The 27,895-nt window shown below is 39.1% G+C and overlaps 3 protein-coding genes across 3 annotated transcripts; 2 read left to right on the plus strand and 1 right to left on the minus strand.

Annotated features, from left to right (window-relative positions):
- The first annotated feature begins 200 nt into the window (after window positions 1-200).
- LOC133841037 (tyrosine-protein kinase-like otk) lies at window positions 201-27,889 on the plus strand. Its single transcript, XM_062273287.1, has 7 exons — window positions 201-1,585; window positions 7,887-8,027; window positions 8,122-8,280; window positions 22,385-23,292; window positions 24,441-25,870; window positions 26,504-26,840; window positions 26,940-27,889. Exons 1-7 carry the CDS (start codon window positions 1,537-1,539, stop codon window positions 27,030-27,032), a joined length of 3,117 nt encoding a protein of 1,038 aa, XP_062129271.1. The 5' UTR covers window positions 201-1,536; the 3' UTR covers window positions 27,033-27,889.
- Window positions 11,754-13,928, minus strand: LOC133841039 (putative helicase mov-10-B.1). The gene is made up of 2 exons (XM_062273289.1): window positions 13,183-13,928; window positions 11,754-13,118 (listed from the first exon to the last, which is right to left on the minus strand). Exons 1-2 carry the CDS (start codon window positions 13,919-13,921, stop codon window positions 11,824-11,826), a joined length of 2,034 nt encoding a protein of 677 aa, XP_062129273.1. The 5' UTR covers window positions 13,922-13,928; the 3' UTR covers window positions 11,754-11,823.
- LOC133841038 (helicase MOV-10-like) lies at window positions 15,156-17,531 on the plus strand. Its single transcript, XM_062273288.1, has 2 exons — window positions 15,156-16,000; window positions 16,065-17,531. The coding sequence occupies exons 1-2, from the start codon at window positions 15,259-15,261 to the stop codon at window positions 17,393-17,395; spliced, it is 2,073 nt and encodes a 690-aa protein (XP_062129272.1). The 5' UTR covers window positions 15,156-15,258; the 3' UTR covers window positions 17,396-17,531.
- Window positions 27,890-27,895: the final 6 nt, after the last annotated feature.

A 27,895-nucleotide genomic window follows, 5' to 3' on the forward strand; every position in this document is an offset into this window, starting at 1 on the left:
CGCACGGCAACACTGTTCGAATATAGGCAAAGAATACTGGGCAAGCCCTGCATGAGAAAGGTAAAGGGAGAAAGAGAGTGTTGGTTAGTGAGATGGAGCGAGAGAGAGAGTGAGCGGTATGAGAGAGACCATTCCCAGTATATTGCAGACGGGCAAAGGCGAATCATAAAAAGCCGGTTCCACAAACAACTCCAACTGCCGATTGTCTTCAGTAATAAACCGACGTCGAACGCAGGCGGTTCTCCAAGCGTAATTTGTATCTGCTGCGTGTTCTGTGTTCTCAGTGTTGTGTGTTATATGTGCTGCGTATCTGTATCTATCGCTCCGCAACGGCGACCCCTCTTGCATTCATCCAAAACGTAAACCGAAAAACAGCAAACAATAAGAAATAAGCAATAAGAAGAATATACGAAAAACACCCACCAAAATACACACACACACAACAGAGAAAGGCAAAAATAAAGCCGGTTCAGTTCGGTTCGGTTCGCTAAGGCATGCCAAGGATGCAGTGCATTGAACATTTTGTATCTTTGGGATACAAATTAAGTTGATTTGTTGCGCTCGCCGTGTGTGCGCTTTTCGGAGTTTAAGTCGCTGTCCTGCCCCGCTCTGATCTGGTCTGGACTGGCCTGGTCTGGGTAATTGAACTGCACCCCGTCCACGCAACACAATCAAAAGAGTATCTGGCCCCCGTCTTCTGGCTTGCATTTTGTGTATCTAGATACCTTTGTCGGTAACGGTGTCGGTGTCGGTCTCGGTCTCGGCCTCAGTATCGCAGCGTCGTCGCAGTTGGTGTCGATATCGCTGCCATTACAATTTGACGACAGCAAAGGCAGCAGCTTGCTTGTCGCTTGTCAATCTAGGCGCTGATAAAAAACGCAACCACAAAACATAAACCAACATCAACAATAACAACAACAACAACAACAACAACAACAACTAGCAGCAAGTGCCGTGAATCGTCTTGGTATCTCTTTTTTGCCTTTTGGTCGCCGTGTTCAGTGATAAATGCATTTCATGCGTTCCAACTATGTAAATACCAATTTAATTTGAGTGTCTACAGTAAATACAGCACACAGTGCCCAACTCCCTCCGAGCCGTTCAAAAAGGCAGTCAGCAGTCATCATCAGTTGGAATCGTTGTCGCTGTCGCTGTCGTCGTTGTCGTTGTCGCTGTCTGACTGGGCCGGGCATCCAAATATTGAATATTTACACATGCGTTGAGAGTGGAGTGCATTTTCGAGTGCCTGCACTTACGAGTATAGCCCACTGTGCTCTAAAGGGATATACTCGCATATACTCGAGTACGATACGGATACGAATACGAATTTGAGTACCTATATAATCATCACCATCACCATCACCATCATCATCATCATCGTCGTCACTTTGTCCGAGTGCATGTGTGTGCGAGTGAGTGTGTTAACATAGTTTGCTAATTGGCCTATAAGCCAGATCTGAGATACTTCAAGACACTCAACAACCATTTCCCGAGAATCTATCGCACACAACGCAACACAACACAACATAACAATCAATGGATATGAATATGCTGTTGATGCTCAGCCTGGCGATTGCTCTTTGCGGTAAGTGAATACATTTTGAATGCCATTCAAATCAAGTGTGCCATAAAATGGGCTGAGATAAATTTGAGAATTATACAGAATTCTGAACTAAATCGAACTGATCTATTAATAATATTCAATATCTGCTTTTATTCTGATTTATTACATTGTTACAATACAATATTCCATAGAACATTTGATGTTAAAACATTTCATAACTTAAGATTACCATCTGGCCTGGTTTTTTTCAATACTAATTTGAACGTTTGATTGTTCCCTAAGCTATAATATAATATTAACCAGATTATTTTGAATTATGCTCCCTTTCATTTTCTAAAAAGCTTTTTTTAAAAGCTTTGAAATTCAAACGTATAACTAAGTGAATATAGTTTGTTATATGGATATTACTATTCCTTCCAGCTAGCAGACTATATTCACTCAGCGTATAGTTGCCATGGATCCAATGTTTAGAAATATTATTTATTGCAGCTTATTACAACTATATTCGTATGTTTATGGTGGTCTAGTTCAAAACCTAGTAGCTTAATATTGTGACATCGTATTCTTGATATAATAATCAAATCCGAAAGTAATATCTTGAAGTAATTCATAAATACATATGTTCATTATGAACAACTTTTTTCATAGAAACATATCTCACATTTTGATATTTAGTTTACTTATTCGTTAGTTTATTACTCTTAATAATTAAATTCTTTACTTAAGAACTCAAATGTCATAATGAATTCATCCAAAGTGTTCTTTGTGCAACTTTTTGAGTAATTGACCCTGAACTCACACTCATTTTACTTCCTGCCGAAACTACTCAAACCCCTTCACTTAGACCATAATTAGTTGACTCCTTTGTCATTTTTTGAGCTAGGTAGGTAGGTGCTTCTTTCCACTGAGGCACTTTGAAGGCTCAAGTCTTGGCAAAGAAAAGCAACCGCAGAGAGGGCGATCAGGTTACAACTCAAGCGGCAAGCGGCAAGTCGCATTGTCTGCAATTGAATTCGAAAGCAAACGGCGCGCAAAATGACTCAATTAAGATTCAACCGGGTGGGCCACCAGCAGTAGCCAGAAGGATGCAGACCACAGAGTAAGCAAAACTAATGCCCGAAAAGCAGCAGGAGGGGCTGAGGACTGGCAGCCTATGAAAAATTATGAGGACTGTAAGGATATGCCGGCCAAGTTCAAAATAAAGTCGTTAGGCAAACAACAATGACGAAAAAGAAAAGCAAACAATGCCAAGGAAGAGCACACACACACACACACACACACACACACACACACATACATAGTCACACTTAAGTAGGCTGTCGGAACAGGCAGGCAGGCAGGGCACAAAAGGAGACAGGGATCAAATAGGGATCGCCATTGGCACTTGAAGTGAGAGAAGCGACGCCGAAAATTCAGCTAATCAAATGTAGTTTACGCAGTCGGAGTTCCGCTAAGAAAGGAGAGCTGAGAGAGGCAAACACAAAGGGACACACAATTATGTAAAACTACAGACACATTCACACGCACAGGAATGCCCGCGCGTGTGTGTGTGTGTGTGTGTTGTGAGTGACAGGACTCGCTGAAAACTGCTGACTGTTAAGTAGCACAAAGGCAAACAGCCGCAGACAAAAGGCAACCGGAGCCAGAGCCACAGTCAGAACCGTAGTCGGAGTTGTAGTCAGAGTCAGAGCTGTTGCCTGTGGCTGTGGCAGAATGATGGGATGGATGTGGCATGGAGCATATTTCAAATCTGTGCTACGTTCAACGTCCATTATTTGTATGGCAAATAATAAGGCAGTCTGTCTCTGTCTCTGTCTCTGTATGTGTGTGTGAGTCTTTGTGTGGCAGTCATAATTTGTTATTCAAGCATGCAAAATGCTGCATGCAACATGCCATGCCAGGCATACTCTTCCACACACACTCTCAAACTAGCGGAGTGAGCAAGGGATCTCGCCTCAACTCACACTCACGAGTCATGCAGCTGACATGAGGCAGCAGCAAACTCACTGTATGAATATGCAACTCTCATAAAAACTTGCCCCTTCAGACCATGGCACAGCACAAACTTAAAGTTCATGTAGAGCACTCATAATTGTATGAATTAGACGTGTATTGCAAATCTCTAGAGCACCACGCTCTCAGCTCTCAGTTCTCCGCTCTTTTCACTCTTTCGATTAGATGGGGTAAAGTAAAACTCATTAAAAGTGCGCAAAAAAAATATATAGTATGCATATATGAAAGAGTTTAGGACTATTAAAGACTCGTCTTGACTCGCAGTCAACGAAGTTGATGCTAAAATCCAGCAATGCCTAGGCTGAAATGATCTTTTTTTTATATTTTAAATAAATAATAATATAGTAAATAGATGTTGGTTTGATTAGAATGTAGAATGTTTTATTAGTCTGTACTATTTAATGATTGTCGCCTTTTCAGAACTATTTATCACTAGTAACATATATTTTCTATAAGGAAACGGAAATTTTAATGTAGAAAATATATAAATATAAATATAATAAATTCAACTACTTATACACCTAGAAAATAAACTTAATTTAGTTTCAAGTGAAGTGAAATCAAACTATAAATGTAATTAAAAAACTTGAAAATGAATAATACAAATAAAATTGTAGTACAACAAAATAATATTTAAACATTTTATTTTGGGTTGAAACATGAATTTATACACATTGAAAGAAATGTTTTAAAATCAATTTTTTTAGGTCTTATGTAGAGAATTTCGCATTTTTCCGATCTTAGTTTTAATAATTATATTTTAAAGTGAAAAGGATAACTTACACAATGTTTAAGATAAATGTTCTTGTCTCTCTTTTTGTCAGCTTAAAGAAAAGTGTTTATTATTATAATTTATTCATATCTTAAATCAGATATTCTATCTCAGTTTAAGACTATTAGGTTATTATACACTTTAATTCCAGTAAATCGGTAAATATGGAATTAATTACTTAATCCGCTTTTTATTTAAAAGCTAAAAATACAACATAAACTTAAAACAGAACATCATGCAGCATAATGCCTTTATTTGTTAATTTCCTTTGAATGCGATGTTCATTTTGTGTACAACTTAAAATAAATGAACTCCACATTCCTTTCGGCTTAACAATATAAGAACTAGTAACACATATGAAAAGGAAGATGCCAATCATTGCAGTCGAGAGAAATGCTGTAAAAAGTACGCAATAATGAACATCCTTTTTTATATATACTTGTATGTATATTTACTTGCCTTGTTTTTCTGTTCGGTCTGTAGTATTTTTTCTTTCCTTTGCCTCGTTGTAAACCCTAGATCAAACTTTTGACGGGTAATTGTCATGCACATTTATTTCCAGCGTCCATTCTGACATTACTCCCCCCCTTGATGTAGCTCTTGCTTTCTCTGTCTATCATTCTCTTTACTGTTCGAATGCCTTTCCCATGTTGACTTGCAGTTTTTCCGAAGGTTTCACAGTGTTGACTCTGAAAATGCCAGAAATTCTTGAGTGACAGTTGAGATTTGTCTCTCCACTCCGCTCGCTTCTCAGTGTTTCAACTTTTCTCGTATTCTTTTGATTGGCCTGGAAAAGCAAATGAAACGCCACCCAAGGGGGGCGTCTATCAATGGGCAAGTTCAAGTGCTGACTGTGCCACATGTAGCAAGCAAGCAAGCAAGCCAGCCAGCCAGCAAGCAGGCACATGTTGGCCTCTGCTGGACTCCAGATTATTACATCGATATTTTCGCATTCATGGAGCTTAATCGACAAATGTTGCCGCACAATTTGTGGCAGCCTCAGCAGTTGGTCAACGAATCACAATCAAAATCAGACTCTCGCTGACTCGGGATTTCGGAACTCGTACACTCGAAAGCAGCGCAAACAAACGAACTAATTATCGCACACAGACAGATACAATTGCCGAGAGTTGGGGATCTCAATCTGAAGCTAAAGCTGAAGCTGAAGCTGGACTCCCCGCTGTTGTTCTCGTTGCCTCATCATCACTGTAACACTCTTTTTTTTTTTTTTGGTTTTGTCTTCTCGTTTTTTGCCCACGTCAGCGCAATCAAGGCGAAGCAAACCGTATCGAACCTTACCGGGGGCGCATATTTCCTTAATCGACGCCCAGTAAACAGACTAACTGACTGACTTTGCGACTGTCTGGAGACTCTCGACTGGCGACTGCAGCAAATTAAATCGATTCTGGTTGGTTGACTTAAAAGAAGCGACGCCGGGAGGCAGCGACTGACTCTCTCTCATTCTGCCCCAGAGTCAGTCCTGCCCGACAGCCTTTGTGGTTGACTTTATGGCTCGCAAGTTTGTATGTTGTGTATCATAACACGTCGCTGACTATGTGACTGGCATATGATTTGCAGTTTGTGCCCCAAAATACACGAGGAAAAACTGCCAACAACAACAAATGAGTTTAATGATGATATTGTTGCAGCTGTTGTTGCTGTTGCTATTGCTGTTGTTGTTTCTGTTGCTACTTCTTGCCTTGCTTTTGCCTGCTTATTGATTCCGTGTTGAGCTCCGCCCTGGCTGGGAGTTTGCCTTTTTGAGGTGTTTTCCTAAATTGCTTCAATTAGTGCCAAAATGTAATGGTGCCCGTTTTGTAGTTGCTGCTTCCCAAATGCTGCCTTGCTCTCTGTCTACCTCACCTCTCCTCTCTGCTTCGAATACATTTTGCTGGCCTGCCTGGGATGAGCACCTCGTACAATCAAAAATAATCGTTTCTGAATTGCTTGCCAAGTTGGCTTTTAACTTAGCCTTGGTCTTCTCCTGGTTGCGGTCGAGCCACAAATGTATCTGCCCCTCTCTGTGTGTGTAGGTTTAGTTTGGTGGCGCCTAATAAAGTTTGGCTTAATGGTAATCTTTATGTTCTTTTAGAACAAAAAAGAATCATTGCGAGATAATTACCAGACGAGTCCTTACATTAAAATGCAGCATTCAATATTCATTACTTATAGATTATTTACCTTTTATATTTATAATAAAGTTTCACATCAAGTTTAAATAAAATGAGAATTTGATAATTATACTACGAAAAATTATAATGCTTTAAAATTGCACTATAAAAGTTTGCAATACTTACTAATAGTTTTTGATAGTTGGCGGTTTAACTTTTTATAAATTAAAAAAAAAGAAATTTTAAAGTGCAACTAATATGATTTATGCTATTTAAAATCTCCCAGCTAAATATTTTTTCTTGTATTGATCTTCAATAATTCACATTACCATTTGGAATTTTGATTGATTATTTTACATAAAGCCAAAGTTGCAACAAAACATAGTTGAAACGAAATGTTTTTTTCTGCTTTTTGATTTTTATTAAATTGTTAAGATTTCCTACATTTTAATAATCTTCTTTTTTGTGCAAGGTTTTCGTTTTTTGCTCTATTGTATAGTAATTGTTTACTTAAGCTGATTAAATTCGAAACTAAATATGGTTGTCATTTATATTAAAAAAAAAAATCATAAAATTGAGAGAATATTCATTCTTCGGCTTCCAATTTCCACTTTTTTTCCTGTAATTTAATTTTTTTTTTTGCGTTTCGTTTTGATGTTTTGTCGACATGCAAAAGCTTCTGTCTGTAATTTTGTTTTTTGTTTTATGCCACTTGCCGCGTAACAAAATTGCATTTAGCTTAAACACTGTAATTTGAGTCGATTAAGCACATTTCATTTGCTTAAACCACTTTAATTAAGCGCAATTATGGTAAATGCAATTTTTGTTAATTATATTAGGATGCCGTCCAGCAAAATGTTATTCTTCCATAAAAAAACGGTATACAATTGGGAATGGGAGGAATATTCTCTTTTTTTTAATTTCCAATGCATTAACTTTTGTATTTAAAAAAAAATCTGATTTATTTTGTTTTAAGTCAACTATGAACTGTTGAAAGTTAAACATTTGAATAAAATTAAAATTAAATTAAATATTATAATTTAAAAATAAACTATAAATGAATTAAGTTAGGAATTTTTTTTAGGTATTTGATACAATTAGAATTTTAGAATCGAGATATAAAATTAGAGTAAAAATGGTTTCAGATATCAGATATTAAAAATACAAAATTCTTCAGTAATTCTGTAAGACCAATAATGAATAATTCCTAAATCATGTATTTTATTGAAGAAATAAATATAAAAAGTTCAGTTAACGAATCAAGAGTAAAAGCGGAATATGATAACATAGCTAGAATATATGAATTATGCATGAGTGTTAATGCATGGGGGAAAGGAAAAGTCAGTTAAGTAGTCTATAAATAATAATTATGTATCGTATGTCGGACATCATTCAGGCATTAATCCTCTGGCACTTCCAATTACAGCTCCCAGCCTGGCCAGCTCATCACGTTCCATTCAACCGGGCCAGAGTCAGGCCATCATCGAGAACGATGCCGTTGACTTTAGCTGCGAGGCAAGGGCAAGTGGACCCTCCAGTGATTTGCATTACGAGTGGTTGCATAATGGTGAGTAAACTCTGCACTGCGAGAGAGAGACAGAGAGAGAGAGAGCGAGTGAGAGTGAGAGAGAATCGGAGAGTATAGCGTTACGACATTGCAGGTCAGCAAATTGTGTATGACAAACGCGTGCAACAAATCGACGGCAATTTGCATATCGAGTCGGTGCAACGCGACGATGCCGGCGACTTTGTGTGCATTGCAACCAGTGTGGCCAGCGGCGCCAGGCAGGAGTCGCCTTCAGCTAAATTGAGCGTGATATGTAAGTAGCACCCAATCATATAACATTATACAAAACATCCAACATACTACTGAGAAACATTTTTGCTAAATTAAGAATACAATTTTGAATCATGACAAATTCTTAAATAATGATCAAAAATCTACAATTATCCAATATTATTCATTCTGGAATTCAAAATATATCTTAAAGAACGATGAATTGATCTTAAATTTAGATTGATTAAAATAAAAAAGTTTTAAGATTGCATTTATACATACACTTTTTCATAATACTTACATATGTCTATGTCATAGTGCTACCATTTTTACGCTTACCTTATTCATATTCTCACCGATTACAGAATGAACCCAAAGACATTACTTTCTAAATTTTAAAAAAAAGGAATTACAACACTCGGACTGCTAATTTTGATAATTTTTATTTTAAAAAACAAGATCAAAACCATCTTTAAACAGAGTTTTTAATTTTTTTTTTTCAAGAATATTCTTGCTTAAAGAATTTTTATACTCGCTACCCATAGGGTAGAAGGGTATTATTTTAAGATTGATTCTTGAGAAAACTCGTAATATTTATTATATATTTTTTTTAATTTAATTTTTTTCTCTGTGTATGCAGTGAAGACTGTTGCCTCTGATTGTGAGGAGACAGCTTTTAGTGCTAGGCATGTGTGTATCAGAGTTAACTTCCTTCTTCCACCGAGGTCGAAACCGCAAAGCAGTCAGTCAGTCAGTCAGTTGTTCAGTCAACAAGGTAAAGAGGCATAAAAACTCCAGCGAAAGCAACAACAAATAACAACACTGATGAAAGATATAAAAACGAAAAACTTTTGATGTACATGCGTCACGCACAGCACTTTGTGGCTTTTACCCCTTTGCTGTCCACAGGCCACAGGCCACAGGAAGTGCAGTGCAATGCACAGCCAATGCATTTTCCAGGGCAACGTAGCGTGGCCAAAAAGACCGAAGAAGATATGTACCTTCCACGCAGTGCGGCAAGTGGCAAGTGGCAAGTAGCAAGTGCAGTTGCAGTTGCAGTTGCAGTTGTTCTTCTTCTGCTGCTTCTCATCATCAACGTCGTCATCGTCGGCGTCATGTGATTGATGTTCATTTAGTTGCGTTGCCTTTAAGCAGAAAAATGCATAAATTTAACAAACAGTCGATGCTCCCCAATACCCCGCTCCCGCTCCGCACCCCGCTCTCTACGCCCCGCACATGTAAACAAAGCGAGCTGAAGTTTTATGCACAATCTGTGCTGCATGTGTTGTTGCTTGCCGGAGTTAGCGTCCCTTGTTGTGTTGTTGTGTTGTTGCTTTGTTGCTGCCTGCTGTCAGCACCGCCTGGCAGCTGATCAAAGTCGCTGCACATCATCAAAGACGCCTTGCCCCTCGCCCTTGTGAGATGCCACCAATCTATTAATAGCAACCTGCTCGCTCCACTCAAGTGTTTTACCTAATTAATTAACTAATTAATTTGTAGTTTTTGGGAGTTGATTTTAATTGCAGCTGGCAGGGCGCAAGCTGCTGAAAGGTCGCTAAGTGCATTTGCCAGGCAGCTCGGCCATTGTCGGGTTGTCGAGTTGTCGAGAAGTGATAAAGCTGACTTCTCAGTGGCGCCATTGAATGTCTAACGACGTCGTACTAAGTGGGTTAGCTACTCCTCCGCAACCCCTTTCAAATCTCTGCCCAAGTCTGCTGACAAAAACTATTCAAACATTCGATTATTTGAAGATACAGGAAGGGAACCAGAAAGCCTCAGTTTCGGTTGCCAGTCGCAATCTTTCCGATAGAAATAAATGTTCAATTAAGCGCAAGAAAAGTGACATTTTGTTTGCATCATTAAACAAATTAAACAAAGAAAGAACAAATTTACCAGATTTCTTGATAAAGTCAAACCGAATGCTGAATACTCAGCAAAGAATATTTTGATATTTTTATGAAAAGACAAATATTTTGCAGAACCCAAGATCATTAAAATGTAATTTGCAATGAAAAACAATAAGTATATAATATACGTTTCAAATTAATTGCGAATTAAGATAAAGGTAAATTATAAAACTCTCAAGTTCTAAATGTATTCGATGATGTTTATTATTTGTGAAATTCTTGTCGGTAATTCCAATGAAATGCACTTGTTTATGCCGTAATCGGCTGTAAAATAATGCAATTTGTAAGCTTCACATTTCAGTCGATAAATATGCCGTGTGCTTTCCACAAAACACAGGGCAAAGCATGGTCGATGCATAAATTCCAGTCTCAGATGCAGATGGAGTCGAGCTGCAACTAACTGATGTCTATACAGATTCATGCAGACACAAAAACACAAAACAAATATGTGAGGGGGGGGAATAACAGAATAGAAACTGAAACAGAGCCAGACCAGAGGCAGACAACTGTCAGTCCAGGCAGACAGTCGAGTAAAAACAGTGTAAAAGGGGTTGTTGGACTTGTGACTGCAAGGATAACCCAAGGATATACGCGGGGACCAACAGCTGAGCTGAACTGAACTGAGCCAAGTGCCATAGAGACGATGTTGGATACCAAAAAAAAAAAAAAAAAAGGAAAAAATAGAAGCGGTGTCTTGGTGGAAGGTGGGTCGACGTTGGGTGCTACTGCTGTATATGGCAGAGAGTTGTACATGGAAATGAAATGCAACATTAACACGAAACATAAACATAAAATGAGAAATGGCAATAGCAACACAGGCAAACAGCCAAACAGCCAAACATCCAAACAGCCAGGCAAAGTCATAAAAACCAAACAAAATGCAAAGACACGACACAGAAGGGGGCGTAAGGGCGTAGAGGACAAATCAACCCTCAGCTAGTAAGCACCCCCATCATGCATACACACACATTCGCTCACACACACACACATATGACGGAGTTTTCTGTTGTTGTCGAGCGTTCTATGCGCTACACAAGTTCAAGTTGACTGCAGTTGGCAACTTGCGTTTTTCTCTATATTCGAGCAGAGTATGAAAGTATTTCAAGCACAAGCGGATAATTTTCATTTGGTGACTGCCGGAAAAACGCATAAAATTTTACGAGCCCAAGAACAACGGAACATTAAAGGGACACAGACAGAAACTGTAGTCTGCTTTTCGGCGCGTCGTTATCTCTTTCTCTTTCTAGCTGTCGAATTTCTATTCGTCGTCCCGTTTCACTCTGGTCTATTTACGTTACTTTTGGCTTTGGCTTGTCGTTACATGAGTTGATCATTAGCCGAAAAGTTTCAGCAATTGAGTGGGTATAGAAGCTTTGCTACGGACCAGACACAATGTGCGATAATCGAATGTTTAACGTTTTAATTTGAAAACTGTGACAAAGGGGCGGCAAATGTTGTGGCTGGGGGTCAACTTTAATTAAAGATCTGCCAGCCAAGATTGCAAGCACAGGGCTTATTGTCATAAATATCCCGCGAAATTGCAGACCAAAACAACAGCTAAATCTAATGGCGATAAAAGACACAAATACAATACTTCCATAAACTTGGCTTATATATTTCATGTACTTTATTTTCGTAATTCAATTGACATCAATGGTATCATATTTAATACTTTTGCTTTACAAAACAGCTTTTTCAAGTCGTAAAGCAAGACTTGAAATCCTATTTTTCTTGACTTTATTTGCCGTCTTTTTTAAGGGTTCTTTGAGTTTTCTTTTCTCCACCAGGTTGTCACTCAAAAAATTGCGATTCCTCTTGCACTCATCAATGATAAACGCATAACTCTTGTTTTTGCGCAGTGTGATTGGGTTGCCTATAAGTATCATCAACGATTTGGCACGCGAGAGCAACACATTAAGTCGTCGAGGATTTGATACAAATTTTATGCTCTCAAAGGAGCTGACCATAGATGCAATAATAATATTCTTTTCTCGTCCCTGAAATTTCTCGACACTGCCAACTTCAATTTTATTTTTGCACTCTTGGCGAAGCAATCGTTTAATTCGCTCGCATTGCGCTAGATATGGTGTAATTATACCAATTTCATCCTCTGTCACTTTAATTCCGCTTCCAAGACCATCGGTGAGCAACTTCATCACATACCAGCAGACCACATGAGCTTCGCGCTGATTGAAGCTACTAGTTGAGGGGTTATCGCGCATGGTTTTTCCAATAACAGCTTGAAATATGATTGGAAACTCTTCATTGCGCAACTCACTCCAATTGGCTGCCTGATTAACCTGAGCGGGGGGCGCCAACGGTATTAGTTCTCCGTTGTAGAACAGCTTGTTGTAGATGCCCACGATCTCCGGATGGGATCGGTAATTGCGGCGCAATCGGGTCTGCAATGTTTCGTCATATTTTCCGCTGGAATCCACTTTGTACAATTGGTTGTCTAAGAGGCGATCCATGAGAGAGCGATCAAAGCCGAGAGACGCAGCTCGATGGGACTTGATGACTGGTCCCAACTGTTTGTTGTCACCGGAGAGTATGAACTGACAGGCTTCGTTGATTTTATACGATATTGCCATTAATGATTCAGCTTCCGTTGATGCCGCCGCCTCGTCAATAAAAACGTGGGTAAAAGTGTGTCTCTGTGAATAAAGAAACATGCGTCCCACGCAACACAATGTTGCCACAATTATTTTGTACCTAGATAAACTTCCCCATAGGAGTTCGTTGTCAGATGGAGCCAAAGACTGTTTTGTCAGTGCAGAATGCACCTTATAGAAAGCGGAATGAAATCGTATCATAACATTTGTCGAATTATTATCTAGCGACTGAAGTCCTTCGCTTATCCTTATTGCAATCGTGTCACATGCCGAATTGGATCCAGCAGTAACAAGAATGCGATTGTTTCCTTTCAAGTGCAATTGTAGAATCGCCTCTACAACGGTTGTGGTCTTGCCGGTGCCTGAATTTTAATGTGTGAAGCATCATCATTAGGTGTTCATAACCATCAGAGCTTTGACACTCACCTGGGGGTCCAAAGACAACATACGGTGCTTGGGGATTTTGACCTGCAACGATCTGCTGCACAGCTTGTAACTGCTCGGCATTGTTGCGAATAGAAGCATTGAGCAGAGTAAGTTTTGGAACATTTTTGGGATCTTGAGCGGAGTTCTCGGTGGGTGTTGATTGCAGTACTGGGAACAGATAGCGGCGAATACTCGAATTCTTTTCAACGATATTTAATGCGTTGCACATAAGATCAAATGGCACTCTTGGATAACTAAATCTGACATCGTACATCCCGCCACGGAAAAAATCGTCTTCATTTTTAAAGACGAGTTCATTGCCTTTAATATTTTGAATAGAGCCCACAACATTTTGAATATTGCCAAATAATGTTTCCAAAATTATAGACTTAGCTGGTAAGCTTTTATTAAAATGTCCCAAATGGATTTCATCGAATTTGGGTGACAATATTGTAATATCACTTTTGGTTGAGCTTACTCTACATTTCCACAAGTAGTTGGATTTTATCTGACCTTGAGTTCGTACTCGTACATTATACTGAGAAAGCTGAGCATATGCCAACAATGTTGTGGCGTCCTCAACACTAAGCAATAATTTTTGTACACTGCATAAATTGTCATAATTTACTTGTCGCGATTGTAAATAAGTGTCTATGGTGGGATCGACGGCAATGAGACTTTCGTCACTAAAATTTGCCTCCATGGCATCCAACATTTTTTCCAAGTATTTTCTTTCCATTTTGAAATTAATAAAACTGAAAAAAGAAAGAAATGCCGACGCGTCACTTAATGTACGACTCAACGACTCCACTAAACTGTACAACTGATCGTACAGGGGATTTTGCAAATTCAACGTAATCAAGTGGAATTGAACTCTGGAAAATATCGATGAACATTTAAAAAGTTGCAAGTCTAGCGATATATCAATGCAATGCAATTGCAGTATTCTTAATATATTAACATCAAAATGTTATAAATTTTCATAGTTGTGAAAATGACTACCTTATAATTCAGTATAAATTGTACTTTAGTTTTCGAATTAATTGATCAGTAATGCATGATCACTTATACGTTGTACCGGAGGAAATATAGAGATATTAAAGGGATTCTTGCAATCCTCAAATATACATTCTGGTATAAATTTACGAAAGTTTATTTTAAATTTTAAAGCAAATCATAAACTTAAAATGGAAGTCAAACGGCTTTCAAACATTTTAAGAATCCCACCACAACTCAAGTGTGATCAAAGTAACAAAAATATAAGCTGCTGTATATTTTTAAATTTAATAGTATATTTTGTAATTCAACATACAGTCACACTGGCACATTCAAATTACATATATGTATGTTATGTATATACATATGTATATATGGATGTAGTATATTGCAAGGTCTGACTTGATAATATTGTGGTGAGAATGTATTGTATATGTATACGTGTATGTGAATTGAAACTAAATATACTCATTTGTATTTATACATACTTATGTACATATGAGCATTAATAATATTTGTATTGTATTGTTTATGAAAATTGTTGTAAAATGTTCAATTGCATGATTCATATACGTGTAAAAAAAAAAATTTATATTTCAGTATTTTAGTATTTTATGCAACAAGTAAAAAAACTAGATTGTTCGCTTGTTCGAACAACTATGACTCATGCTGCCACCTAAAAAAAAATTAATTTGCGAACTCGCTTTTTGCATACTCTATGCTACAAAATTGTCAAATGGTCAGACAAAATAAGGTTTAAATTGAACATTTTTTATTTAAGAGTTAAATATTTATTATTATATATATATTTTTTTCGATTTATAAAATTGTTAAGTTTGTATTGTCATTTTTGCAAATTCTTAAACTTTGTGTAGGGTATGCGATAACGTAAACGTTTTGCGTCATTTATATACATACTATATACATACATATATCACACTCGCTGCTCACATTCGCAAATAAGAATTTTGTGAATCCCATAAAAATTCAGTTGCGATCTGATCGTCAGCAAGAGTAGACTGCTTCATTGCTTGATACTTGTGTTTAAAGTGAATTAAGTTTTAATTTAATAGAAAGACAATGGAAAAGCTACCAATATATGGACTTAGTAAAAATTGGTTGAAGGCTCTAGAGAGCAATTTCAGTGACACAAGCTTAAAAGATGCTGCGCCGATATTTAATTCATATTTGCAGAAACAGCATCTTAGCTACGAAAATTTTTGTGCCATTTTGAAGGCGCTGCTGCATATTGATGACGTATCCACTATGCAGTCCTATGCTGAACTAACTCAGTTTAATGTCAATGTTGGTAAAAACAAGTTGCAGAAATTCTTCATAAAATTTAGTGCGAAAACAGTGAATAGTGCAAGTCGACTGTCTTCCTGTTATGATGAAGTCGTTCTGGTGTCAAGAAAAGGGTTAGAAGAGTCGCCACTACCGAGGCCGCTTATACTGGCACTTTCAATGAGTGGCAAACATGTTTCGCAGATTACAAAGGTGACACCTAGGCGCTTTTACTTTCAATCCGGCATCGATTTGTTAAACGAGCCATTTGATGTCATATTTCGCTCACCACGCATCCCTCAGCGTCTTATGTACCATGCACTGGAAATTCTTGAGAACAGGCCTGATATTCATCGCTATATATTTGCAATCCCGGACTCAAACTCCAAAAAGTACTCCGCTCCAGCTCCCAAAAGTTTACCTACACTTACTCTGTTCAATGCTTCCATTCGCAACAATGCCGAGCAGTTACAAGCTGTGCAGCAGATCGTTGTAGGTCAAAATCCCCAAGCACCGTATGTTGTCTTTGGACCACCAGGTAAGTGTCAAAGCTCTGTTGGTTATGAACACCTAATGATGATGCTTCACAAATTCACATTCAGGCACCGGCAAGACCACAACCATTGTGGAGGCGATTCTACAACTATATTTGAAAGGAAACAATCGCATCCTTGTCACTGCTGGATCCAATTCGGCATGTGACACGATTGCTGAAAGATTATGCGAATATGTTTCAAAAGTGGCGCATGTCAGAGAGAGGGAGAACGTTATGCTGCGGTTGCTGTCGTTCACGCGGCTTAGAAAGGCCAAAAAGACAATGGCTCCAAAACTATTGGCTTGTTCGAACTATCGTTCGAGACGCCACGAAGGCCTGAGACGCATTGACCTAAGTCAGTATGGCATCGTTGTGGCTACACTGTGCACCGTTGGCGTATTGAATGTTGTCAATAACCCAAAATTTACGCACATTTTCATTGATGAGGCTGCTGCCTCTATCGAACCGGAGACGCTGATGGGCATTGTGGGAAATAAAATACACCCATGTCATGTTATACTCTCTGGCGATCATAAGCAGTTGGGGCCGGTTATCATGTGTAATCGAGCTGCCTCTCTTGGCTTGGATCAATCCCTTATGGATCGCCTGATGGCCAACAAATTGTATCAGGTTAATGCCAGTGGAGACTATGATAAGACATTGCAGACACGTTTGCGTCGCAACTACCGATCCCATCCAGAGATCGTGGGCATCTACAACAAGCTCTTCTACAATGGCGAGTTAATACCGTTGGCACCCCCCGCTGAGGTCAATAGGGCAGCCAATTGGAGTGTGCTGCCTAACCAAGGATTTCCAATCATCTTTCAAGCCGCGCACGGAGCAACCGAGCGCGAAGAGCACTCCACAAGTAGCCTCAATAAGAGGGAGGCCGACGTGCTCTGCTGGTACGTAACGAGCCTATTGAGAGATGGACTTGGCAACGGTATTGAGGTGAAGCAGGAGGACATTGGTGTTGTGTCTCCATATCTGGCTCAATGCAAACTGTTGAAAAAGATGCTTCGTCAACGAAAACAAACCAATGTAAAGATTGGAAGCGTAGAGAGATTCCAGGGCGATGAAAAGTCTATCATAATTGTATCGATGGTCAGTTCCTATGCGAGCACACAATTCCTTTCGAATCCTCGACGTGTCAATGTGCTGCTCTCGCGTGCCAAGTCGTTGATGATACTGATCGGGAATCCAATCACACTAAGCGCTGACAAGAACTTCAAGTTTATCATCGATCAGTGTAAGATGAAGGGTAATCTATTGTTCCTTGAAAATTTATTAAAAGACGACTTCAGCAAGCGCCAGGAGCAAGAAGAAAATGATGGCGACAGCGACACCTCCTCGTGTTCGTCTGATCTGGATTATCGCATGAATCAACTGTCTGTTTAATGCAGAACAACATTTTTTCTTCAATTTATCTGAGTTCATTTTACTTCCTTTTTTATATTGTTATCCAAATTTGATGTCAGAACACTTGCGTAAATAAAGAACACTATCGTTCAAAATATGAAGGATATTTCAGAAGTAAGGCTTAACCCTGCGTCAATTGTGAATTTGTTAAGGTTCGATTCAATATCAAGAAATTCTATCCGCTTTATATTGATTCAAGTTTTAAAACTACAGAACTCTGCAATCTTTTAAAATGGCTGGCTATGCAAATCTCTGAAATGTTTATATTAAATGCAGAATTATGGAACGAAATTTTTAAGTTGAATGCAAAATATCAGTTTCAAAGCCAAGCAACATTTGTTTCAGTCATCTGCGCCAATTCGATATCCATCTTCAAGCTTTCTGCCGTAATAATATCGAAAATAACAATATTACTCTAAGCATTTCCTGATAATTAAATTACGTGCTGGAACACAACTCATTTGGAAGCATGCAAATATGTCAAGAAAAGCTGCATAAGTGCTGTGAATGGTGAAGGAATCATTTGTATGGGTTCCTACATTGAACTATTTCTCAGCCATGTTCCCATTTGAAGTGCAGAGCATACAAACTGGCTGTGGCGGTGAACGGAATAATCAATTTTTGATTATCAATTAATTATATTTTCACACAGTAAGGCAAAAGAGGCATAAAACACAGTCGAAAAAGTGCAGCTGTTATCTTATCAGAATTTTAGGAAGCCCACACTTGCATTTGACGATATAATACGCAGTCGGCACACTTTCGATTGTACTTTTTAGTATTTTTTTTTTTATTTTGTTATATATATTATTGCTTGGAAGACCAAGACAAACGGCTTAAGGCATCATTGATATCAAGCCTACCCTACCATTCTTTTCTCCGTCCTCTTTTTCCACCCCCGTCTCCAGACCTACTGACGACTGTCAATTTTTATATCTATAATTCAGCTGCCTGCTTTTCGACATTTACTTCCACTTTGTTTACTCGAGGCAAGTTTACTGCTCGTCTCTTGTTTTTCTGAGTTTTGCTTCGTATCGTTAGTTTTTTTTTTCTTCTTTTGGGTTGCCAGTTCCAATTCCAGGCAATTGTTTACAGCGCTGTGGTTTATGCTCTGTCCGATCCTAGTGTCGAGTTCCGAGCTATTCAGTTCTTCAGCTTCGCCAGCAAAAGTTTAACAAATTTATTTTGTTTTGGAGTCGCTGTTTGTTGTTTGGCTGTTGCTTTTATGTTTACCTCGGCATCGTTCGCTGCTCATTCTTTCCCATTCTCCCTCCAGTTAGGCCATGTTGCATGCAACGTGTGAATAATGGTTGCCTTCCTCTCCAGCTCCTCCCACCGGTTCCGTTGCAGCGTGCGCTTTAAGGTGTAGGTGTTAAGAGATGCGTTCGTGTCTGCCACTGACGTTGCATACATCAAACTAATGAGACGCTTCTTAATTAGCGACTAGGCAGCTATTCTTCAACTTAATTTGAGTTACAGTTAAGGCAAGGCGGCGGCATTCAGGTCATTCTATACCTCTAGGAGCATGGGTATCAGACGATTCAAAACATTACATTAAACAAAATTCGTGCTTGTATTTAATAATTTATTCGAAAATTATTATTCATTTAATTATTAACTAAACAAACTTCAAATTATCCCGAATTGAATTTCATTTTGATTAAATATTTCATATTTACATAGTTTTTATTTATTTAATTGTAATTCAGTATTGCCTGCTATTTATTTATTTTTCTGCTCAGCGAATTACATTTTAAATATGCGAATAACTTTAAAATCAAATTATTTTTGTGATATTTCGTGTATTTTCCTGTTTTTGTTTTATGTTCCTTCTGCTTCCTATGATTGTGTCATAATTTTTATAAAATGTTCACATTTTTATTATCTATACAAACATTTTTTATGCCCAAGAAAAAACATACACACCGCATCGCATCCCTTCGTTGATGCCTAGAAAAATGCTTGATGTACGAGCATGTTTTATGGATATTTTGCTTTGCCTATCTGAATGTTTGCCAGTTTCTGTTCCAGCTCTTGGTCTGGTCTTGTCCGGGTCTGTGTTTGGGTCTGGGTCTGGGTCTAGGTCTTTCTTTCCGTGTTATGTTGTTGCCTGCGGTTTGCTGGGCGCGTTAGAAAATTTACATATGCACATAAATCTTGTTTGGGCTTTGACTTTGTTTGTCTCAGCGTACTCTCAACTGCAAAGCAGCCAGCACCAGCCACCAGCGCTAGAAATGTCTCTAAATATTTGTAGATACTTATTTGGTGGCATACAAAAAACAACAACAACAACTTGAAGCGACGGCAACAACTCAATAAACAGCACAGTGTCGTCTCTGTCTCTGACTCTGTCGAGGAAGTGTCAAAAGTTTGAAATGTATTTGTATTTGTATTTGCTTTATGTATCCGTGTTAGCGGGTGTGCTTGTGTGTGTGTGTATGTTGTTATGTGTTGGGGCACGTCCAGTGACGACGACTTACTGATAGACACTTTGACTTGCTTGTGGCATAAACTTTACGTATTGGTTACGACCAAATCGACAGTAGAGTGAACTAATTGGCACTTAGACAGCAACGAGCCATCGGTGGCCCCCAAATACAAAAAGTATCTAATGGATAACCAAACAAAAACTTGTCAGCTAAAGCGGACAGCTGCGAACAGCAGTAATTACATACAAGAACAAATTTAATAGCCAACTTCAGGGATATCAAAAAGTTACGGATGCAAATTCATGTCCAAAGTATTTGTATGCTTGTCGTGAGCTGTTATTGCAATTTAACGAATGCTATCGATATTATGATCGATTACAATTTCCTTTTATGTAAACGATCATCCCTGGAAAATAATAAATTAAGAGAGGCATCGATAAACGACAATCCCGACAAAGCATCGATTAACAATAGTTTAAAAAGGACGGATTTGTTTTTTTTTTACTTCATGATAAGAAATACAATAAAATAAAACAAATATATATTCTAAAAGAGAAGTCTACAATGCAATTATGAAAGCAGAAAAAAACTTGACACTTGGCTTTAACGGCAAAAATATTACAACTTTAAATCCAAAAACAAGTAAGAAAGCTACAGTCGAGTGTACTCGACTGTGAGATACCCGCTACCCATTTTGAATAAAAGCAATATATTTTGCGGTATTACTCTCAAAATATACCAAATATGCTGCAAAAATACTAAAAATATACCAAATAGTATTGTGGTATATCGATATAGTACCGCATTCAAAATATACCATAGACGGCACAATATACCAGATTGTCAGCCAAAGCAACTCAGACCCCTAGTAAGTAGGCGTTTTTGCCCATACAAAAGTATTTCTTTTATAACTTCCACAATTTTTTTCTGATCGCAACCAAATAACTCGTAACTCTAGCTTTAAAATTACGCTTGTTATTCGATTTTTTTGATTTGCAGGGGCGGAAGTGGGCGTGGCAAAAATTTGAAACAAACTTGATCTGCGTGCAAACATAACAAATGCTGTCGAAAAAAAATTATAGCTCTATCTCTTATAGTCTCTGAGATCTAGGTGTTCATACGGACAGACGGATAGACGGACGGACGGACAGATAGACATGGCTATATCGTCTCGGCTGTTGACGCTGATCAAGAATATATATACTTTATAGGGTCGGAAATGCCTCCTTCTACCTGTTACATACATTTCATGCCGGCACAAAGTTATAATACCCTTCTACCCTATGGGTAGCGGTTATAATGAATACTAATTTATAAATTACTCAACTTATAAAATTGATTGAAATTGTGTTCATTTAGAAAAGACAGACGAAATCATTTTCTTTATATTTTAATCCAATCTAATAGTATAATAGCTGTGTTAACCATTTCTTAATTTTAAACATTAAAATAAAACCCAAAATGTATAAAATGTATCTAACTGATATATAGAGACCCGCCTGGTTAAACAAGTTGTTCATTGCTTGAAATATGCACTACAAAACTGTATCTAAGGAATAGATTAACATCTTTAAGTAATTTCAGAGCTTCTTATCAGAACATCTTCAACAAAGGGCTGCAGAAAGAGTTCACACATTAGACTATTCTCCATGAGTCGCAATTTCAACCTGGAGCATTCTTTTTATTATGCTTTTGCCACAAAACAGTTTTCTCATGCTGCAATTGTTGCCAAGTACCGTTTGCGCCCTCCAACCGCCTCCCACTCTCCGTTCTGTTCGGCGTCTGAGCCAGGCGAAGTGAAAAGAAACAAAACAAAACAAAAGAAGGAGAAAAGCAGTCGCCTCTTTTTTCACATACGAGAACTGTGAAGAAGCATTTACATAAATCCAAAGTGAGGGAACCAGTCCGACCCTAGCAAACTGACTGACAGTTCAATTTATGCTTCCTCTGCGCCTTAAATGGGCTGGCAGGCAGCGATAAAGACAAAGATTGCAGCGTCGTGTTTTGCCCCATCGCGCTGACTATGAAATGCACTTAATGCAGCGAGGCAGGCAACAACAAAAGTGCGAATTCGCGCAACCAACTCACCAAAACGAGAGCTAAGAAATGCATTAAAGCCAAATGTATCTTGCGGATATATTATGCATATTTATGGAATTCTTGCTAGCCGATCCAATTACGAGGTTCCGTTTACAACTTCAGCATCATATCGTCACTTGAAACTCTTTGAATGGTTCTGCTCAATATTTATACACTGTTCAATAAATAGGATAAAATTGAAGAGATTGAAATGACTAACTATTATATTCTCTTATTTAATTGCAAATGCATTTAATCAATAAATAAATATTAAAGTGTTCATTAACTAATTTGAATGTAATAAATACGTGTTTACCTTATAAATATAAATTTAAGATAAAAAACAATATATTTAAAGTTGACATAGTTCAACTTATTAAGCTACCCTCGATTTCAAGTGCCTCTTTTATTTGTTTATTGAGCCCTGACTAATCGCAGCACATCATTTGGCTTCTTGCAGATCTGGACTCGGCAAGCGTGCAACTGCTGGGCAGCAATCGGAACGAGCTGTTGCTCAAGTGCCACGTAGAAGGCGCCTCTGGCGATGAGCCGTTGCGCATTGAATGGTATCGGGACAGCGCCAAGCTGAGCACCTGGCAGAATGTGGAGCTGCAACAGCATCGATTGCTGGTGCGACAGCCGAGCAGCGCCGATGATGGCTTCTACCGCTGCATTGCCTCCAATGCGGCGGCGCGTGTGATGAGCAAACAGGGCTTTGTGTATCAGCATCAGCACGAGAATCATACGAGTGGCATACCCAAGTGCCTGCCCAGGTTGAAGAAGAACCAAAAGCTGCCAGAGTCGTGGGGCAAGCAAGTGTTCTTGTGTCGCGGCAAACGTGGAGGTGCCGGCGGCATGGATCAATCACTGTCACTGCCACCGTCTCCCGAAGGTCTGCGCATTGAGCAAGGCCCCAACGCCAAGCTAATCATCAAGGAGGGGGACTCGGCAGCCCTCAGTTGTCTCTACGAACTGCCCGCCGAGCTGCAAAATCAACGCATTCAGCTGCGTTGGCGGAAGGATGGCAAAGTGCTGCGACATGTGGAGCTGGGTAGTGCACTCATACCCGGTCAGACACTGGACTTCAGCAAGGATGCCCTGCTGCGTGAAGACGGTCGCCTTGTGCTGCACAAGCAGAATGGCACCCTTAGCTTTAGCAGCATTATTGCCAGTGATGCCGGACAATATATGTGCCAATTGCAGCTGGAGGGTCATGCGGCAGTCAACTCAGCACCTGGCACTTTGGATGTCATTGAGCAGCTGAAATTTATGCCGCAACCGACGTCGAAAAACCTGGAGCTTGGCATTCTCGGCAAGCTGCACTGCAAGGCACAGGGGACTCCAACACCACAGGTTCAATGGCTAAGGGTAAGTAGAGATCAATCATCAATTTCTTAGTAGACGAAATTCTTTCTTCGTTGGAATAATTCTTGTGATAATTGTCCTTCACTTCCCATATTAGCATTTGAAATACCGATACTATTTTAGAAAGTTTCGTTGCATTGTCTCTCCTTCTTTTCATGATAATTTAAAATATCACTAATGTTCAATAGTGATAAAAATATAAGAATGTTTCGTTATGAATGTCTTTTAACATAATTAGAGCATAAAAATGAACTAAGAATACGTTACAAGACTGCACTCAATAAAAGTAAACAGTACTGTATTATTGTTAAAATCAACAAAATTAATATACCAAGAGAAATACTTAAATACACCTCTTACATTTTCTGTTGGCACTAAGTTCTATTCCCTTATTACCTTGAGCATCGGGTCTATAAATTATAAAAGTATAAACTTTTTACAAATGTCTTCTTAAAATATATTCGGAATATAATTGAATTTCTCAATTTTTTATGCCGCTATTCATTCGAATTCTCGTAGCTATACATTTTTGATAAGCTAGAATACCATTCGTTTACGAATGGAGAACTCTATATCTATTCATTGAGTGTTATGTCAGAACTCATTGGTACTCCATTCATATGTATGTATATGGTAGGTCGCCATCCCGCGGGGCTGAGTGTGAGGTTGCATGTCCACCTGGAAAATTGAAAAATGCTACGTGGTGCTGTGTAAACTTTTCTTTTCAACAAGCGCATTTCATATGCAAAACTCTATTGAGTTCTATCTAGCTAACATGCCCATTGGGCCCCTCCTCTACCTCTAATATCCAGTCAAAAGTCCTTTGTTTGCAGCTGTTTGCGAGGACCAACCAATTTTGACAACTGTTTGTCCATTTGCCGGAACAACTGTCCCGCACCACCACTACCAACAAAAAAAAAATAGAAAAATAGGAGAAAACACAACAATACTAACAAAAGTCCCCCAACGAAGTTTTTTCTATTTGGACTGGTTTTTTGGTCTAAAACAAACGCATATGGCCTGAGCTCCCTCCTCTCGGTTGTCAAGGTTTTTGCATTTTAGATGAAAACGCGTCGCAACTGGATTTTGAAATTGGTTTCTAATAGTCCACAATTCTATCTCCCTTTCTCTTTGCCCCCTCATCTCTTCAGGATGCGGCGAATGACTCGCTGCCAGAGCACGTGGATGACATCAATGGCACTTTAACCTTTAAGAATGTGAGCGCCGAGCATCGAGGCAACTACACGTGCGTGGCCAGCAATAGCCAGGGACAGATTAACGCCACAGTCTCCATCAATGTGGTGGTCACACCAAAGTTTAGCGTCGCACCCGTGGGACCCATTGAGACAACCGAACAGGGCGTGGCTGTCATACACTGTCAGGCAATTGGAGATCCCAAGCCAACGATACAGTGGGACAAGGACTTGCAATTCCTCAGCGAGAACAACACGGATCGTCAACGTTTCAGCTTCTTGGAGAATGGCACACTCGAAATCCGCAATGTCCAGGCCGAGGATGAGGGCAAATACGGCTGCACAATTGGCAACAGTGCGGGATTGAAGCGCGAAGAGGTTCGTCTGCTGGTGCGCAGCAATGGCGATGGTTTCATAACCGAGGAATCAGCTGGGGATGGTTTTCTGGTGACACGTGCCGTGCTCATCACCATGACCGTTGCCTTGGCCTACATTGTGCTTGTGGTGGGACTGATGCTCTGGTGTCGCTATCGTCGCCAGGCGCGCAAGGCCCGCCTCAATGAGCTGAGCATTAAGGAGGCCGGCGGTGATCAGCCGGAATCGGGAAAGAACACTGAGCAGGAGCCATGTCTGGCGAAGCAGTCACGCAACGGACATGGCAAATCACGAGGCGCCAACGGGGATGCCCAGAAATCCGATGACACCGCCTGCAGCCAACAGTCGAGGGCATCAAAGAAATCGGCTCATATCTACGAGCAACTGGCTCTGCCTCGCTCCGGTCTCAGCGAGCTCATACAAATTGGACGCGGAGAGTTTGGCGACGTCTTTGTTGGCAAGCTGAAGGCTTCGCTGGTGTCGACGCAGTCACAAAGTGACAAGGACACGGATCCGGAGAAGCAGCATAGTAACAGCGAAAATGGCAGCGGAGCCAGCGGCAGCGGAAGCACCACATTGAGCACGCTAAACGAGAAGCGTCGCTCTAAGACCTCAATGGATGACATCGAGGAGATCAAAGAGGAGGAACCGTCACAGCCAGACCAAACGGAAACCACACCCGATCAACTGGTGCTGGTCAAGGCGCTCAACAAGGTTAAGGATGAGCAGGCTTGCCAGGAGTTCCGACGACAACTCGACTTGCTACGCGCCATCTCGCACAAAGGTGTCGTGCGTCTGTTTGGTCTGTGCCGGGAAAAGGATCCGCACTACATGGTGCTCGAGTACACAGACTGGGGAGATCTCAAACAATTTCTACTGGCCACCGCCGGCAAGGTGAACACTGCCACAGCTGGATCCTCACCGCCGCCACTAACCACCAGTCAAATGTTGGCTGTGGCTTATCAAATAGCCCGTGGCATGGACGCCATCTATCGCGCCCGATTCACACACAGGTAAGATGGAAATAATTACTAGGATTCGGCATATAAGAAACTAAAGCTAGAATAATAATAATATAATATAATATTTGTAAGACTGTATAGATATAAGCTTTATATAGATTCCATTTCATAACATCAGAAAAAAAATCGTAACTTTTATGTAGGGAACAACCTCAATAAAATTTGAGTTGATTTAGGCAATAACTTCCTTTCAATTAGAATATTAATTCCTACTTGTGCGCTATATATTTGGCAGCCCATATTATTTTGACATGCATATATTTTTTATACTACATATAGTATATTATTTATTCTTAATATATTAAATACCGAAAAATAGAAGTTCTCTTTTAAAAGTGCCCAAGCTAATAACGAAATTTTAATGAAATAAGTTATTTAATGCTTAAGGAAGCTTAGGGACTCTCGCCTAAAAATTAGCATTTTCATTTCATTTCATGCTTTTACTCGTATTTTATTTTAAGTACACTTCCTTTACCTAACTTTACAAGAAATGGCAATTTATCTTAAATGCTTGATAAATACAGCACTTATGACAATAACAAAATTAGTCACGCTCTGTGGAATAATTATAGCCATTAACCCAAACTTCTTACTTCTACTCCTGTCTCCCTTAAAAAAAAACAGAGACTTGGCCACACGCAACTGCGTTATCTCCAGTGAATTTATCGTGAAAGTAGCTTATCCGGCACTATGCAAGGATAAATATAGTCGGGAATATCACAAGCATCGCAACACGCTGCTGCCAATCCGCTGGCTGGCACCGGAGTGCATCCAAGAGGATGAGTACACCACCAAAAGCGACATCTTTGCCTTCGGCGTGGTGGTGTGGGAACTATTCAATCAAGCCACCAAGCTGCCCCACGAGGACCTAACCAATGAGCAGGTGGTGCAACGTGCGATGGCCAACACCCTGGAATGGTCCGTAGCCGATAGTACACCAGCCAGCCTCAAGGAGATTTTGGTGAGTAAATATACGAAGGCCATTTCTCTCGAAGAATGACAGCTAATTAATACGATATCCTGTGCACACTTTGTTTTTTTCTTCCCGTTACGATAATAGCTCACCTGCTGGTTGACCAATCCCAAAGAACGTCCATCCTTCAGTCAGTTGGGAGCCGCGCTCAGCAAGGCCATGCAAAGTGCTGAGAAATAATTAGCGACAGCGTTGCCAGATTGATGACTGAATTAGTGTTGGCAAACGTTATAACTTAACATTAACATTTGCTAACTACGCCAAATATAATTTGTAGTATTTTTCATAGTATATAGAGGAGTACTCGCAAAATGCCGCAGCATTTGCTTGAATCATTTGCGAGAGTCCAATGTTATCGCATCGTACTGAGTTCTATGTATTTAAATGCTAGGCGTGTGTTCAACATGCGCACTTAATGCTAAACCTAGGATAAGAATACGTATAATCACACAACTACATACATACATAGAAAATTGTGTATGCAGTTGAATTGTAAAAACCGTAAGCATTGATATCTTCTCTAAAGTATTTGCGTGGTGCTGCATAAAATATGCAGCTAAAATGTAAATAAAAACTGCCACAAACAATTTGCATTTAAACCAGTTGAAGCATTTATAGCCGTAGTCTTTGGGTATTTTGAGAAATATTTTCAAATCTCCCAAAAAATGCGAATATACATATATATATTTAATGATAAGATCAATTTTATAATGTAATCTTACATACTGATAAACAAACAATTTGAAGCATTTACATACATAAGTTCATAAATACATATGCATATTTATAATTAAATTAAATAAAATACACAATTAATTACAACGAGTATTTTAATTTCCAAATTCAATTACCTACTTAAGCCAAATTTTTAAACATAAATACATACATAATTACGTATAACATAATTTCTAAATACATAAAAAGAAAATAAATCGTAACAAATTTATAACTAGCCGTTTAAGCTTTGATGCATGTTTACAAAACATTTAAATGAAATAATAAACACGGAATAAATAAAGTAAAATGAAATGAAATAAGCAATG

This window comes from Drosophila sulfurigaster, chromosome 3 (genome assembly GCF_023558435.1).
Source record: "Drosophila sulfurigaster albostrigata strain 15112-1811.04 chromosome 3, ASM2355843v2, whole genome shotgun sequence".
In the NCBI taxonomy this organism is placed as follows: domain Eukaryota; kingdom Metazoa; phylum Arthropoda; class Insecta; order Diptera; family Drosophilidae; genus Drosophila; species Drosophila sulfurigaster.

Excerpts from the sequence above, each read along its gene's own strand:
- LOC133841037 (XM_062273287.1), top strand. The coding sequence starts at position 1,537 with ATGGATATGAATATGCTGTTGATGCTCAGCCTGGCGATTGCTCTTTGC. Across the intron at positions 8,281-22,384 it reads AGCTAAATTGAGCGTGATAT|ATCTGGACTCGGCAAGCGTG; the intron begins GTAAGTAGCACC and ends GGCTTCTTGCAG. Across the intron at positions 26,841-26,939 it reads CCAGCCTCAAGGAGATTTTG|CTCACCTGCTGGTTGACCAA; the intron begins GTGAGTAAATAT and ends TTACGATAATAG.
- LOC133841039 (XM_062273289.1), bottom strand. The coding sequence starts at position 13,921 with ATGGAAAGAAAATACTTGGAAAAAATGTTGGATGCCATGGAGGCAAAT. Across the intron at positions 13,119-13,182 it reads TGTTGTCTTTGGACCCCCAG|GCACCGGCAAGACCACAACC; the intron begins GTGAGTGTCAAA and ends ATTAAAATTCAG.
- LOC133841038 (XM_062273288.1), top strand. The coding sequence starts at position 15,259 with ATGGAAAAGCTACCAATATATGGACTTAGTAAAAATTGGTTGAAGGCT. Across the intron at positions 16,001-16,064 it reads TGTTGTCTTTGGACCACCAG|GCACCGGCAAGACCACAACC; the intron begins GTAAGTGTCAAA and ends ATTCACATTCAG.